The 15,269-nt window shown below is 47.5% G+C and overlaps 1 protein-coding gene across 1 annotated transcript; it reads right to left on the minus strand.

Moving 5' to 3' along the window:
- Window positions 1-8,355: 8,355 nt before the first annotated feature.
- Window positions 8,356-14,939, minus strand: CD8B (CD8 subunit beta; the record flags this gene model as incomplete). The annotated part of the gene is made up of 5 exons (XM_080344342.1): window positions 8,356-8,457; window positions 8,575-8,664; window positions 9,328-9,423; window positions 11,785-12,135; window positions 14,894-14,939. The coding sequence occupies 5 exons, from the start codon at window positions 14,937-14,939 to the stop codon at window positions 8,417-8,419; spliced, it is 624 nt and encodes a 207-aa protein (XP_080200468.1). The 3' UTR covers window positions 8,356-8,416.
- Window positions 14,940-15,269: the final 330 nt, after the last annotated feature.

Consider the following 15,269-nt stretch of genomic DNA (forward strand, 5'->3'; position numbering starts at 1 on the left):
GATGCTGCAGAGCTGCTTTGTGCAGACATTTGGTAAATCAGCAATCCGTGATGGCTTCTTTTGGGGACCAGCGACAGCTGGAGTTGGCACTAGACAAGTTGGGGTTGTTTTTTTGCAAGTCCAGCCTCCTAAATATTATACCACAGAGATTCAGTCCAGCACTAGAGGAAACTTCGTATTTTATAGCACTGAATGTGAGTTTCATTAAGAAAAAGAAAATAATCTGTATAGCTCCAGCATATAATTTATTGTCTGGAGAGCAGTTCCAGTCATCTTTAATTGGTCAACTGGGCTCATTATCTCACTTCCAACTCCCACCATCAAACTCCTGTTGGGTTTGAGGCACTGCTTGGCAGTTGTCCTCCGAGCTCAGCCCCCTTCTAGGGTGTCATACACTGGGACCTGACTTCTGTCTCCATCAGTGCAGAGCCTTGTCATGTCTGGTCTCCTTCCTTGGTGCACATTGACCTTCACCTACAGGTGAACCTGTTTTGGCAGGTGAGCTGCACTGGAGGATCTCCAGAGGTCACTTCCAACCCAAACCATTCTGTGATTTTGTGGTTCTTCCCTGAAGACCTTGTGCAGGAGACCCTGGTGGAGACACCTAAGGGGGGTTTCTGGGCCCACCCGTGCAGTGCAGGAGGACTTTCCCAGAACAGGGTATTGCTGTGTCTCTATTTTACAGTTCAGGGCACCTTGGATACCTCTTGGAAGAGGGATAATGACCAGGAAAGATATTTGGCCGTGGCCAACGAGCGCAGTTTGTGTCCCAGCTTTGGGAAGGTGAGGATGGACCCAGGTTGGGGGACAAGGGGAATTTGTGTGGTGGCAGCTGCCCTCTCCTGGCATCTCCTTGGGTGCAGCAGCTCAGCCTCTGTGCAGCAGGATGTGACCCATGTTTCTATACTATATCAAAATTACCCTGGCTACGGTAGCGATGGATGAGTCAGATTAAAATGAAATGACCTGAGGAAAGTCATTTAGTTCAGTAATGGCCATTCCACCTCTGCTCTGACTTGTTTCCTCTTGCATCGAGATTACTTGAGACATATATATCTAACAGCATCGTCATTTGCAGCTTGTTGCTCGGGGCAGGAATGTACAATTCCAGCCCACAGGAATATTTTGTCTTAATTTTTTTGAAGAGAATGATAGGAAATATCTCAGCTGGAAATTTGCATTGGGTGTTGATGTTAACCACATAATACATAATATTTTGAAGCCTTGTAGCTGGGTGTAAGCACAGCCAAGCATTTCTCCCTGTGAAATCAGCCAGTGATTTTACCTTGCACTTGTGCTGGACATTGATTGTACCTTGAGCTTTGATGAGAAACATCAGCAGTTCTGCCTGTGACCCTGTCTGAGCGCCGGCTGCAGGGCCATCAGCATCTCCTCCCATGGTGGTAAATGAAGAGACACCAGATACCACAGAATCATAGAAATACAGAATGGTTTGGGTTGGAAGGGACCTTCAAAGCTCATCCAGTGCCATGAGCAGGGACATCTTCACCCAGATCAGGTTGCTCAGGGCCCCGTCCAGCCTGGCCTGGGATGTCTCCAGGGATGGTTCATCCACCCCCTCTCTGGCCAACCTGGGGCGGTGTTTCACCACCCTCATCATAAAAAATTTCTTCCTCACGTCTGGCCTGAATCTCCCCTCATTTAGTTTGAAACCATCACCCCTTGTCCCATCACAACAGGCCCTTCTAAAAAGTCTGTCCCCATCTTTTCTTACAGGCCCCTTTTAAGCACTGAAAGACTGCAATAAGTTCTCCCCGGAGCCTTCTCTTCTCCAGGCTGAACAACCCAGCTCTCAGCCTGTCCTCATGTTCCATCCCTCTGATCATACGGTGGGACTCAGCTGTGGTTTCTGCCATGGGTTGTGGTGCAACGTGGAAGAGCAGCATGGACACAGCTCCTCTGGGGATGCCTCACCTGTCTCCGGAGGCAGCTGCCCAACACCTGGATGTTGTGCTGCATCTCACGCCGCCTGCACGACCTGCAGCCCCAGCTCTCTGTGCTGGGAGGGAGCAACAGGAAACATGGTGGGCGAGATCACAGGCATCGCTCTGGGGACAGAGACGTCTGCTAAGCCACAGCCCTCCTCCCTGCCCAGCCTCGCAGAGAGGGAACTTGGTTGCACCCCGTATTTTGTTGCCCAGCCTCTTGGCTGGATGTTTTAGCCACAAGCAGAGAAGAGGAGCAGAAATAAATGACATGGCCGGGTAAGGTTTGCTCCATCATGCTCGCAGGGTGTGGGATGGGACATGGGCTGACCGCAACAGGCAGAGTGCTGGTGGGTGTGGAGGCATCTCTTGCTCCCCATACTCTTCATGGGGAAATTAGGTGTTCTCCAGTATAGAATCATAGAATATGCTGAGTTGGAAGGGACCCACAAGGATCATTGAGTCCAACTCCTGTCGCTGCATATGACAACCCAAAAATCCACACCAAGAACAGCTCAGGCGCTTGAAAATCTCGGTGTTGCAAGACTTCTCCCATCGTTTCTGCAGCTGGGTGTTCTGCTGCGTGATGCAGAGACTCTGAGCACTTTGGGCAAGACAAAATTTAGTCCTTAATCATTGCCTGACCCCAAAAAAGCCAAGGAGACCATCTCACAGGCACATGTGTCAGCCTTGCTGCGTTAGGGCTCCCAACCCCTCCAAGGAGCTTTTTGGAGAGGATGGAGAGGCCTTTGCCATTTGAGCAGGTTTTCTTTTCATTTTGACCAGCGGCTCCTTTCCGTGAGTGACTCCTGTTAGAGTTTTGGGGTTTTTTATGTTAAATGAGCTAAACAGGTTGGTGGTGTGAGATCCTCCTCGCAACAGCACATAGATATGTTGTACCTGGCAGAGATAAACTTCTTTGCTGATGTCATCCTTGGAATTTTTATGGAGTGTTTCACATCTGGTTTTAATTTATTAACTAGATCAGAGAGTACAAATAGTGATAACGATATTCCCCTAATTAAAAGTGCGACGCAGCCCCCCCCTTCACACGCTTGGATACCTCAAAGGCTCACTGAAAAATCTAACTTTAGCAGATAAAACACACGGCCATGGGAGGAATATTAAACCTCCTGCTCTTTTGCAAATATGTAAAGCCTGGGGAGAGCTTTATTTCATGTGTGAGAACCACTGATGTATTAAAGGAATCTTTCCCATAACAAGGCAGTAGAGAAGCAAAATACATCCCTTATACTGACATATTTTTAACTTGGTCTGACACGTGTTCCTGTTAACCAGGTGTTGCAATAACAAATATTTGTATATAATTCCACAGAAGCTGCAGATCTCACCCTGAGTGCGTGCAATATAGATATACTGATACACGCAAATATTTGTTATTTCAGCAAATAATATTTAATTAATGGCCAGGAATAATACTAAATAAAAATTATAATAATATTAAATACACCTTTTCTGCTTTATATAAACCAGGAATGTAATATATTACTGTTTCTGGTTTATCGAATGAAATGTGATGAAGTCCAGGAACATACAGGCAAGATGTACTGAGAACACCTGAAGGCATCTTTTTGTTCCCCAAAGATTTTTTCTATAGATATCTGTCAATCCATATAACTGTCAATATGCATATAATAACACACATGTAGCTATATATATTACATATAACATAATACATTAAAATAGTATCCATAATTTGGCTATATGTAATATATTTAAATGCGGTACGTAGTAGGTAAGTTATAACTATATTGAATATATTATAAAATAATGCATCTAACTGTATATATGTAAGTTCTAGTATAACTAGATATAATAATGCATAGTTATAAAATTGTCGATATAAATAACTGCTATGTGATGCAATATTTCTATATTTTTCTATATTGAAGGCTTCTGAAAGCCGGGGAAGAGACTTGCTCGTGTCCCCGATCGGGGGTTGTGTGTAGGTGTAGGGCTGTGTCTGTGCACCAACGGCATTCAGGAGCCGCAACTAAAAACTGGGATTTCTTTGCAGTTTCTGGGACGTATCTGGTTTTATATGGTGGCAGAGAAAGACATGCAGAAATGTTGATTTCACAAGTCTGCTCTGGATGCCTGGAAGTCCTGCTGTGAATCTATTCTTCCTGCCAGAAGGAGATATTTAATAAGCAGCTACTGTGCACCAAGCCGTTCTGGCCAAGGATAAATTGGAAGGAATTTAAACACCACCCCTGGATACCTGTCTCTCCCTTTGCACACATTTCAGGTTTAATAATTTAATAGATACGTTACTAGTCCTTTCCCCATTAGTGTGCTTGACTCATCTGTGTTTATGACTCTGAAAAATGATTTATTATTTATGTATTTAGGAGCTTTAAAATGAGATATAACTTCCCATCTCGTGTCACTAGTCTGTTTTCAACTGCACACGATTTATATTTACTTGTTTGTATTACAAAATCACAGGTCGCCCACAGAAACAATGACTGGGCAAGTTAAAAGAATAAGGAAAAACTGGGCACTGCCAATATTAGATCAGCAACCGAGATGTTCTGGAAGGACTTTTAAAAGTCCGTCTACAGAAGTTTTACAAAAGCATTAAGACTATTTACTGCAATGCCTGAAATACGTGTATTTCTGCTCTGCTCTCTGTTCCTTGAATATTTTAATGCTTTCAAGACATGCATGCACTGTTTATTGAAAAAGCAACTGCAGTCTTTTTTATAATACAGAAGATATTCTATATGGAATACAGAATATAAATAGAGAACACAAAATAATAGAAAAGAATATGAAATAATAAAATAATAATAATAATAATGGATTATTGCAACATGTTATTTCTGACCTCTTTTACAGCTTCTTGCCTGATGATTCATGGGATGGGCACAACACAGATAACACTTTGTACTTAAAGCCACAGATCTGCAAAAACCCCCTTGTCCTATTCAAAGGCCTTTTGTATCTGTTCAATTTTTAGTAGTGTCTCCTTTTGTTGTTTAAGATGACATCATTTATCAACCGCTGATTGAGTGCTTGGGGTTATATAAAACAATCCCATTATTTTCCCTTCTGGATATGGATGTTCCTTGCTGCGGGGAGGAAGGTGACAGTGGGAGGAGGTTGGTCCATACTTGGAAGGAAATGAGGAATAAATTAGGGACTCTCATTTGCCAAGAGATCGTGGCAGGGGTGACACCGCGACAGGTGACACCGTGATGGGTGACACCACTATGGGTGACACCATTACCTGTATCTTTCCCTTCGTTGATCTGGGTCCCTATGACTTTACCAGAGATGCACAGAAACACTTTCCCATCAGGTTTCATGATGGAAACCTCCCTTTTCCCCCACATGCCCCAACACGACGTCCCTGACTCTTGGATGGTATCGTCGGCGTCTCAGCACAGTGACGAGATAGGAAAGAAAAAAATACATAATCAATAGCAAATGTCAGGGAACCTGGTTAATTTTCTCAGACATAAAAGTATCTTTTTACTTGTGCTTCTGTTTCTTTCTTATATATGCTTTGGGGAAAAATCTGTGAAACAGGTGATTTTTTTCCACTATCTCTTGCAGTTGTGAAACCTGCTGCTAAAATCTCTTTGAGTTTCACTGTCTTAAAACATCCTATTGATGATTACAGGAATTACTACATTTTTTTTGTTGTTTCCATTGCTAAACTGCCTAAACCTGTGCTTCAAAAGACCATGTAGCATCTTTGGCTTGCTGTCCTCTGCTGTTTTCATTGCAGGCAGATAGATGATGCGGAGGTGTGGGTTTGTTTGTTTGTCTGTTTGTGTTCTTTGTAATTTACAAAGACACAAGGAAGCCAAATTGGGGAATTCAGGATCTGAGCAGATTCTTTACTGCCTGCTACAATTATTCACAGGTGTGCACAGAGCCAAGGGGTAAATCCCCATCCTTCAAACAGGTTTTACTGGAGCAGGGTTAATTAGCGGCTGAAGTCTATCAAGGCGAGATGGTGTCATCCCAGGGGGGTTTCAGCGAGGGTCACACACATTGCAGGGATGGTGTGAGGGTGGGATGGAGGGAGGAGGAACGGACCAGGCAGGGTTATCCCCGGGGCTGCTCACCCTCCTGTGGGAGAGGAGATTGGGCTGTCACAGCCTTTCACTGCCCAGACCCGTCCCCGGCTGCTCGGCAGTGGGAGGTCACCTCCTGTGCTGGGCGAGAGGTGGGACAGGGGAGGCAGGGATGGATGTTCAGGTCAGGATGCCTCAAGTGTGGGAAACCCAGCCTGGGAAAGCTTGGCTCAGCGTTGTCCACAGCAGCTTTATGGCTGCATCATTTAGGGGAAATATCCATCTCAAGGAGTAGGCATGGCCAGATATGAGACCAAGTCCTTCAGAAATATCTTATATTGCAGTGGAGAGCAGCAGCTCCCTGTGGCTGGGAGGGGAAGGAGAGGAAGGGCAGAGGGATGCTGCTGTGCCGCTGGGATGCTTCACACCCACACGGGTTCCTCTCATGCCCGCTTTGTCCCAGCCCTGGGGACTCTGGAGCCACATCAGCCCTTGGCTTGTGGGCAGCTGTGAGGACACAGGCAATGTGCAGGACAGGAGATGCCTGCTGCTTCCCCAGCAGTAAAAATAGCCACTGGACTTCCCACCCACACTGGGGACAGGAGGCGTCTGGAGCAGCTTCCCCTTGTACTCGCTGCTGCTGATCCGGCCTTGCTCTGGTGCCTGTATTTTGGCAGAAATGAGGGGCTGGGGATGCACCTGAGAGTGAGCACCCACTGCCTGTTCTCAGCCCCACATCAGCCTTGCAGTCCTGGACAGGGGCTGAGCCTTGTTAACCCCTGTTCAAGGTCCTGCACCTGGGCTGGAGCGACCACCAGTATCAATACAGGTGGGGGAGGGAGGGATGGAAAGGAGCTCTGTGAAGAAGGACTTGGGGGTACTGGGGCATGAAAGACGGGACATGAGCTGGCAATGTGTGCTTGCAGACCAGAAGGTAAATCGTATCTTGGGCTGCATCAAAAGCAGCGTGGGCAGCAGGTGGAGGGAGGTGATTCTGCCCCTCTGCTCCACTCTGGTGAGACCCCACCTGGAGTCCTGTGTCCAGATCTGGGTCCTCAGCACAGGACACACATGGACCTGTTGGAGAGAGGCCAGAGGAGCCACAGAAATGATCCGAGGCTGGAACAGCTCTGCTGGGAGGATGAACTGAGAGACTTGGGGTGTTCAGCTGGAGAAGAGAAGGCTCTGGGGAGACCTTATTGTGGCATTTCGGTGCTTAAAAGGGGCAGATGGGAAAAATGAGAAGAGACTTTTTAGCAGGGCCTGTTGTGATAGGACAAGGGGTGATGGTTTTAAACTAAAAGAGAGGAGATTCAGGCCAGACATGAGGAAGAGATTTTTGACATGGAGGGTGGTGAAACCCTGGCCCAGGTTTCCCAGAGAGGTGGTGGATGAACCATCCCTGGAGACATCCCAGGCCAGGCTGGATGGGGCTCTGAGCAACCTGATCTGGTGAAGATGTCCCTGCTCATGGCAGGGGGGGCACTGGATGAGCTTTGAAGGTCCCTTCCAACCCAAACTTTTCTATGATTCTATGAACGTCCCCGGGGAGACCTACCCTGCTCCTGGCATTGCTTGGGGCTCAGCACACACAGACATTGCTCAGGGCAATTCTCTACAGCTCTGCTGAGCTGCTGGGCTCAGGGCCAGGTCCCGGCCGCCTCTGTTTGCTCTTAGCAGTGTTGTTGGCCTTCAGGCTGCTCCAGGTGTTTGGCCTTGGGTGTATGGCTTTGTCTGGCTTTCCTCTCCCACTCCTGGATGTTTTCAGTATCCTGTGGGAGAAGATGCTCTCCCAGACCTGCTCCCCCCGAGCTGTTTTTCTGCTGTAACTCTTGCTTGGGCAGAAGCCGTGGCTCCTCGCTCACCACTCAGCCATGTTGTGCACCAAGTGCAGACGCGAGACACCAGCCTACAGAGCCAAACATCTGAGCAATATATTCACTATTTCTAATGAATGTGCCTGTACAGGGCAAGCTACACAGTGACCCACCCCTGCTGTCTGCTGGTTGCTTGCAGAGTGTTTGTTAGCAAAGTCTTACCAGCCAGTGTTAGCAGAAGCAAAGGAAAAGCACCTTTGTGATGTCCCATGGGTGGAGAGGAGAGCCAAGAAGCTCTCAGAGCATGTTTCCAGCCCATTTGAGCCCCCTCAGTACACCAGCCCCAGTGCAGAGCCAGCTGTGGTGTTCACTCTGCTCAGCACCCTCTGAAAAATGCTCCATGTGCTGCAGGATCCAGCCCAGTCCAATTATCAGCTTTTGTGTCAAGAAAAAAGGTTAAAGTCATGGTCCATCACAGGAAAGAAATGTCTGTCTGCCCCCTGTAACATCCTTCCCGGGTCACATCCAGGCCGGGCTCAGCACTGTGCAGGGGAGGGTCCGTGGCTTCTCCCTGCACGCCCAAGGCAGGGGGAGCTGGTGGGATTTACTGCCTGTGGATGCGAAGCCACAATCTCCGTCGCAAACCTGGGGAAAGATGGTGTCCATGAGCCTCAGGACCGTCTCTTAGCTCCCCATCCCGTTGTCAGGCTGTCCCAGGGCCTGACGCCCCTCATCGTCCCCTGGGGCTGGTGGGATGCTTACGGTAGAAGCGGTACGCGGTGGGGACCAGGCTCAGCAGGAGGACCAGGACACTGGTGGCCAGGGGAGCCCAGACCAGGGGGCTGCAGGCACCTGGAGAGCAGGAGGGAACATGGTGTGGAGCTTCACCCAGTTCAGCACCCAGCATCATCCTGTCCTGACAGCTTTTAGGGATGAAGTGTGGGGTGAGAGGAGAGAAAAGCATGGCAGGTCCTCAGGAGGGGTGGAGGATGTGACCACCCTGGGGTATCCCAGGGTGGACGTTCTATTGCACCCCAAAGGCATTGCAGAGAACTTAGTTATGAGTCACAATGAGGAAGAAATATTTTACACTGACAGTGGTGAAACACTGGCCCAGGTTGCCCGGAGAGGGGGTGAATGCCCCATCCCTGGAGACATCCCAGGCCAGGCTGGACGGGGCTCTGAGCAACCTGAGCTGGTGAAGATGTCCCTGCTCATGGCAGGGGTGGCACTGGATGAGCTTTGAAGGTCCCTTACAACCCAAACTGTTCTATGGTTCTGTGATTCTATGGTTCTACGAAATACATCCTGGCCCCTAAATCCCTGCATATCCCAGCAGACTGCCCCTGAAGGCTGAGATCACCTCCAGCCAGAGCAGTGGGTCTAGATGTGCCCAGATGCCTGTCCCAGCAGGGTCATGCTCTGCTTGCCCCCACCCCAGGACAAACTCTGGCTGAACCTTGGAGACCCCAGGAGCTCAGCAAACCCCTTTTGCAACCCAGCTCGGTGCCGTACCTTTCTTGCTGACAGCTTTGCTTTTGGTTACGCTTCGCACAGGCTTTGTGGAGAGTGGTGCCTTAGTGGTCTTCGGAGGAAGAGGCAAAGCATCAACTGGTGGAGAAGAGCGTGGTCAATATGGCACTGAGTTCAGTGGAGATTTCAAACAGCAGGCAAGAAGGGCTGGAAATTTTGGCTTTTAAAATCAGCCTCATCCAGGGACCCCCCCCAAAGAACTGGGTCGCCTAAAGTGTCTGGGAGCTGGACCTGAACCTCTTGGTGGCCACAGAAGTTACCAAGAGCTTGTAAAAGCTTTAATAAAACAATGTACCAGACAAACAAAGGCAGAAGGTTAAGAAGGGAGAAAGGAAGCTTCCTTGAGCTACATTTACTGCCAGGTACCATCTCATCAACGTTGCATGAATTCAGGGGTAGCAGAAGATTTCTGTAGCACCGGGAGGTTTTAAGAGCTCTCTGGATCTTTTCCATACTCAGATTGCTCTAACCTTTGCTCAAAATTGGATTTTTTTTTTTCCTTATAAAATGAGGGCAGGATTTATTATTCTGTGAATTACAATGGAGTGCATTTAGTTTTACACTGGTCAGGAAAATATCACAGTAATGTAATTGAATAGCTGTATCTCTGCTTAGACTCCACTTATTCACAATTTTGGGTGATTCAAAACTGCTTTTGTCTGCTTTTATCCAGGACTAAAATTCCCATGGAAACTACCGTTCTTTTGCTTGGAAATATGAGGTATCAGGTGTTTGGGATTTATCTGGACAACTTCTACCTTACATTATAATAGACTTAAAGAAAAGGAACTTAAAGACAATCTGTGCTATCGTGTGTACTGAAGGAAAAAAGAAAATATCAAGCAAAGCCTGAGTCCTCCCAGAGCACCTGCTGATGTTTAGTTCTAAATTGGAGTGTCCTTGATCATTCTGCTTTTCAGCCCTGTTTTTCATGCTTTGCTTTGCACAAAGATATGTGCCCAGTTGATAAAACCCAGTTGCCCTTTATCTCCAAGCAGTTTTTCTTCGAGCCGGCAAGAATCCAAAAGCAATTTCTCATCCAGCTCAAGGTGCAGGGCATATTTGGGACAAAAAAAAGCAAACAACAGAAAGATCGGGACAATGGGGATGATTTAAAGTCAGCAGCCATAGCTGCATGTTGGTTAAATAAGTTATTTTTCTCTCTAAAAGCCTGCAATCTAATGGCTGAAACCTACTTTAAACACATTAGCTTTTCTACACCACCTCCTGCTCAGTAGTCCAAGGGAAAAAGGGCAAAAAAGAGCTGCTGTATGACCCAGGGTCTGTAAAGCATCATCCCCCCAGTGACACCCACAGCTCTGATTTCTGGCTGGAGCTCCCCAGTGATGGTGGATTGTGAGATTTGAGGAATAAATTGCAATTCAACCCTTTATGTGAAGGACAGGCTTGAAACCTGCGGCCAGAGCCACCCCAGCGATGCGAGGGGTGATGCCCTCCAGCCTGGAAGCTGCTGCTCTGGTGACTTGGAGGAAAGGGAGGGAAGAACTGGGGTGCAGAGGACCCAGGAGCTGAGCAGAACATCCAGCCTCTCATCCAAAGTACCACGGGGGATGAGGAGAACATAGGGCAGGCTCCCTAACATAGGCTGTCCTTCCCCTCTACTCTGCCCTGGTGAGGCCACATCTGGAGTTCTGCATCCAGTTCTGGGCTTCCCAGTTTAAGAAGGACAAAGAATTACTGAAGGGAGTACCGCGGAGAGCTATAAAGATGATGAGGAGTCTGGAGCATCTTTCTTATGAGGAGAGACTGAGAGAGCTGAGTCTGTTCAGCCTGGAGAAGAGAACCTGAGAGAGGATCTCATCAATGGTTATAAGTATCTCAAGGGTGTCAAGAGGATGGACCAGACTCCTTTCAGTGGTGCCCAACAATAGGATGAGGGGCAATGGGCACAGACTGAAACACAGGAGTTTCCATCTGAATATGAGGAGAAACATCTTTACTTTGAGGTGCCAAAGCCCTGGAACAGGCTGCCCAGAGAAGTTGTGGAGTCTCCTTCCCTGGAGACATTCAAACCCGCCTGGACACATTCCTGTGTGATCTGCTCTGGTGAACCTGCTTTAGCAGGTGGGTTGGACTGGATCTCCAGAGGTCCCTTCAACCCCAACCAGTCTGGGATTCTGTGATATAGAGCCTGAACACCTCCCCATGGAAAACCTAAAACACTAGGACCAACACAGTGCTCAGGGCATGATCACAGTAAAGCAACTGCTGGTAGCAAAAGGACTGTCACAAGCAGCTGACCTAAAATATAGCTTTTTTTTCCTGGATTTTCTGACTTATCTGGTCTCATAGGCCCCTTCACAAAAACCCCAAGACCCCAATATTACATCTCAAAATTGAGAAGGGTCCGCCAACACACATGACCCCTTACCTAGGGGACCTCATCACACATTTTGGAGCCCTGGTGGTGATGCTTACCCACACCGAGATGTGTCCCACTGCCCAGGAGGAGTTGAAAGGACTGGGAGATGGAGCAGTAGTAGGTGCCATTGTCCGAGGCATGGAGCTGGCTGATGCGCAGGCTGTACGAGCTGTGGGAACTCGCCCCTTGGACACTAAATTTGTCTTGGCTGATGTTTGTGCCATATGTGGCTTTGCCCAACGGGTTGGAAAACACCAAGAACTCAAATTTTTGCCTCTCCTGGCTCCAGCGGTACCAGTACACCCCCGTGTGCTCCTTCTTCAGCTCACAGCGGATTTCTGTTTTATTGTTAGTTTGGGCCAAAATATGCTCAGGAGTCTGGGATAAAAGTAGATTTGTGCAGAAACCTAAGAGAAAAGACAGTAATACACAGTTACTGTTTTATTTTCATTACTTTTCTTCCATGCTATGTACAGATTTTCTTTGTGGGCTTAATTACATCAAGTAGTCACAGACCTGGGGATCACACGAGCGAGAAACAGGAGCATCATTATCAGGATGGTCCCACATTCCCTAAGAGGCTTTTTTGGGGTTTCTCAACTAATTTTTTGCTCAAGCCCTGTTATGGAGGTGGAGTTTGCCCTATAAGCACATCTAGAGAGGAGGCTCAGGGTCAGGGAGAGAGATGGAGGGATGATTTTGAGGGTGTTCTTGGGGGTCTATGTGCAGGGAAGAGCATCTCCACTTGTGCTTATGGATGTCCCTCTCCTGCTCTCCTTTTCTCTCATTGTTTTGGAGAGGCTTCACCTCTATTGTAATAGATTTTTTTTGAGCCTCTTATTTGCCAGATTTTTGTTCTAACAGAAGCAACACCAGTAAAATTCAGATCACATCTCAGATGCAGAAAAAGACCAAAAACCATTCAAAACATCTCAAAATGAGCCACTTTGATATTAGTTTTCAGACTATTATTTTTATATGAATTTTGAGACCTGGGGAATGAGAGGGAGTGAGGGGTAGCGGTGGGGTTGAAAGCTTCTGTCTGACATCGCATCGCCGTGTTTGGGCTTTGCAGCTTTTGTGGAAATTATCTGAGTTGTGTTCGGCCTGGGCAGATGTGAACAATGTCTGTGTGCGAGTGAGGATGTGTCCTTGTGGAAAGGACAACAGGTAACGTGTGATCCCTTCTGTTCCGCAAACACTCCTACAAAGTGGCAGATACTCCAAGACCAAGTGAAAAACAGCCCTTTGAAGATAAGGATGCTCTTGCTTCCCCCATCTGCTTCCCAGACATTTTTACAGCCATGCAAACAGCTCAACAAAATACATTTTTGGAGGCTGTTTTTTTGCCTTAAAATGTCCGTATTCCTTCAAAATCCCAAAGCTGCTGATGGTAGTTGTTGCAAACAGCATTGTGGAGCCCTGCAAACCCGGTGGTGTGGGAATGGGTTTGCATGACCATGAGAACACCTGAAGCCATCCCCGTGGCCCCTGGCCCCCATGTCCCTGATGGGGACAGAGGACTGACACAGATCCAGAACCCTCCTCTGTCCCACAGCAATGACCCCATCGCTGCCCGGACCCTGCAGTGACGAGCAGCCTTCAACCTAATGTTGCAACGCTGAAATCCAGGTGTTGCACAGCAGCTGCAGCATTTCACCACTTCTTCTGGCTCTATGATAATGTAAATGTCTCCTTATTACCAAAATAACATCATTTTCAGGGTTTGGAGTGCAATCCTCCCAAAATTTGCTCTGGCAAACACCTGTATGTTTTTTTTAGGGGAGGAAATGTGTGCGGTTGTGGGACACGGTGGCCTCAGGGTCCTCTTGGCTGTCCTGAGATCTGGCTCTGCTAGCTTTGGAAAGTTAACCCCCCATGGAAACCTTTTGCTCAAGGTATTGGAGGTGAATCAGAAGGGATGAGAGGAGATCTTGGGAAATGCTCAGCTCTGCTCTGAGCCAGAGCTTGAGCTGCAGTTGGGGTGGAGCTGGAGCAGAAAAGCTCAACCTCCACTTCACCTTCATCTCCCCCAAAATTCCCTGTTCCCTTTTCTCCCCCCTGCACAGGGGGAGATGGGGAATCAGAATGTGATGGCTTTGTTTCCACGTACTTGGCCAGACCAGCTTGCAGCAGCTCAAAACCAGTCTCTGTTCCCTTTGCATTTGTAGGGCAAACTCTTATTTATTGGGGTTTTTCTCAGCAGGGACCCTAACACATAAATCTATAGGATATTATTACCTGTATATAGGCATCGATAAACTGTATCAGGCTGTTTGCTGCCAGATCGACTGTGTTACGGCATGGCTGGATCACCACCATGGGCTGCAAACAGAACTCCCTGCAGTCCTGACATCTAGTGAGGATGCTGGGCGGCTGCGGACCCAGGCTGGGCAACATCTGGGGGTCGAAACTTGAGCTGTCACCCTAATATATACATCAACAAGTATTTCATACTCCAAACATTTTCTACATAAGAACCAATGGCACAATTTGTTCTGTAAACGTAATTTTGCCACTTTGCCGTAACATCGACTGCATATATTCGGTTCAGAACTCCTGCAGCCTGCCTGCAATAGGCAGAAGGTAACACAGTTTTATAACACACTGATTCCAGCTGGGGCCCTTGGGAAACTTTCAGTCCTTGGGTAGGTTTAGAAGAAAATTTGATGGATGTTTATCATCTTTGTGTTACACAGGCAGCAGAGATAGGTGCTACTTTAACTTCTCCGCCAGCAGCTTCCCCCAGTCCATCTGCAGTAAGAGGATGCAGCAAAAACAAACTCTGAGGGATCTCTGCCATGGTATATATATATTATATATATATATATATATTTATGTATATAAGCACATCATTATATATTGCATTATAAAGGGAAGAGAAGAATAGAAGAATAGACTATTTCAGTTGGAAGTGGTTTAAAACGATAAACTGGTCCAACTGCCTGACCGCTTCAGGGCTGGCCAAAAGCTAAATCAAGTTATTACTGGCGTTGTCCAAAATGATGTGGTGACATAGCCTGTAGATCTATCCTGTGCCTGTATATTTAAAGTTTCCATCACACAGACACCATGCAACGCATCCCACATGCTGGAGCAGGCTGGAGGAAAGGCTCCAACCTGATTTTGGCTGCCCTCAACCCTTAAGAGACGTGCCCCTCTTACCTGGGATCTGGAAGCAAATGCAGAGATGGAGCCAAAACTGGGCCATGGAATCAACAATGGAGGGGTTTTGGTCCAGATCTCCCTTTCCACATGTGGTGGTGGGGTCAGCTTCACCCCAGGAGGTTCTTCTCTGTCTCCATGCAGATGTCTCACCAACAGCTGCCGAAGAACATCTGCCGCCGCAGCTTCTTCTGCGCCGAGCCCTCAAACCAGGTGTGCACCAGGGCAGCAGCCCCACACCGGATCCCCCAAAATCCCCTTTAGGAGCTAAACCCCCAAAACACATTGATCTTTAATAATGATTTCTTCATATCTCATCACCTCGCTTTTCTTCCTTCTTTTAATCTAGCTCAGTGTAATTAAAAAAAAACAGAAA

The sequence above is a fragment of the Nesoenas mayeri genome (genome assembly GCF_963082525.1).
Source record: "Nesoenas mayeri genome assembly, chromosome: 4".
Classification (NCBI taxonomy): Eukaryota; Metazoa; Chordata; class Aves; order Columbiformes; family Columbidae; genus Nesoenas; species Nesoenas mayeri.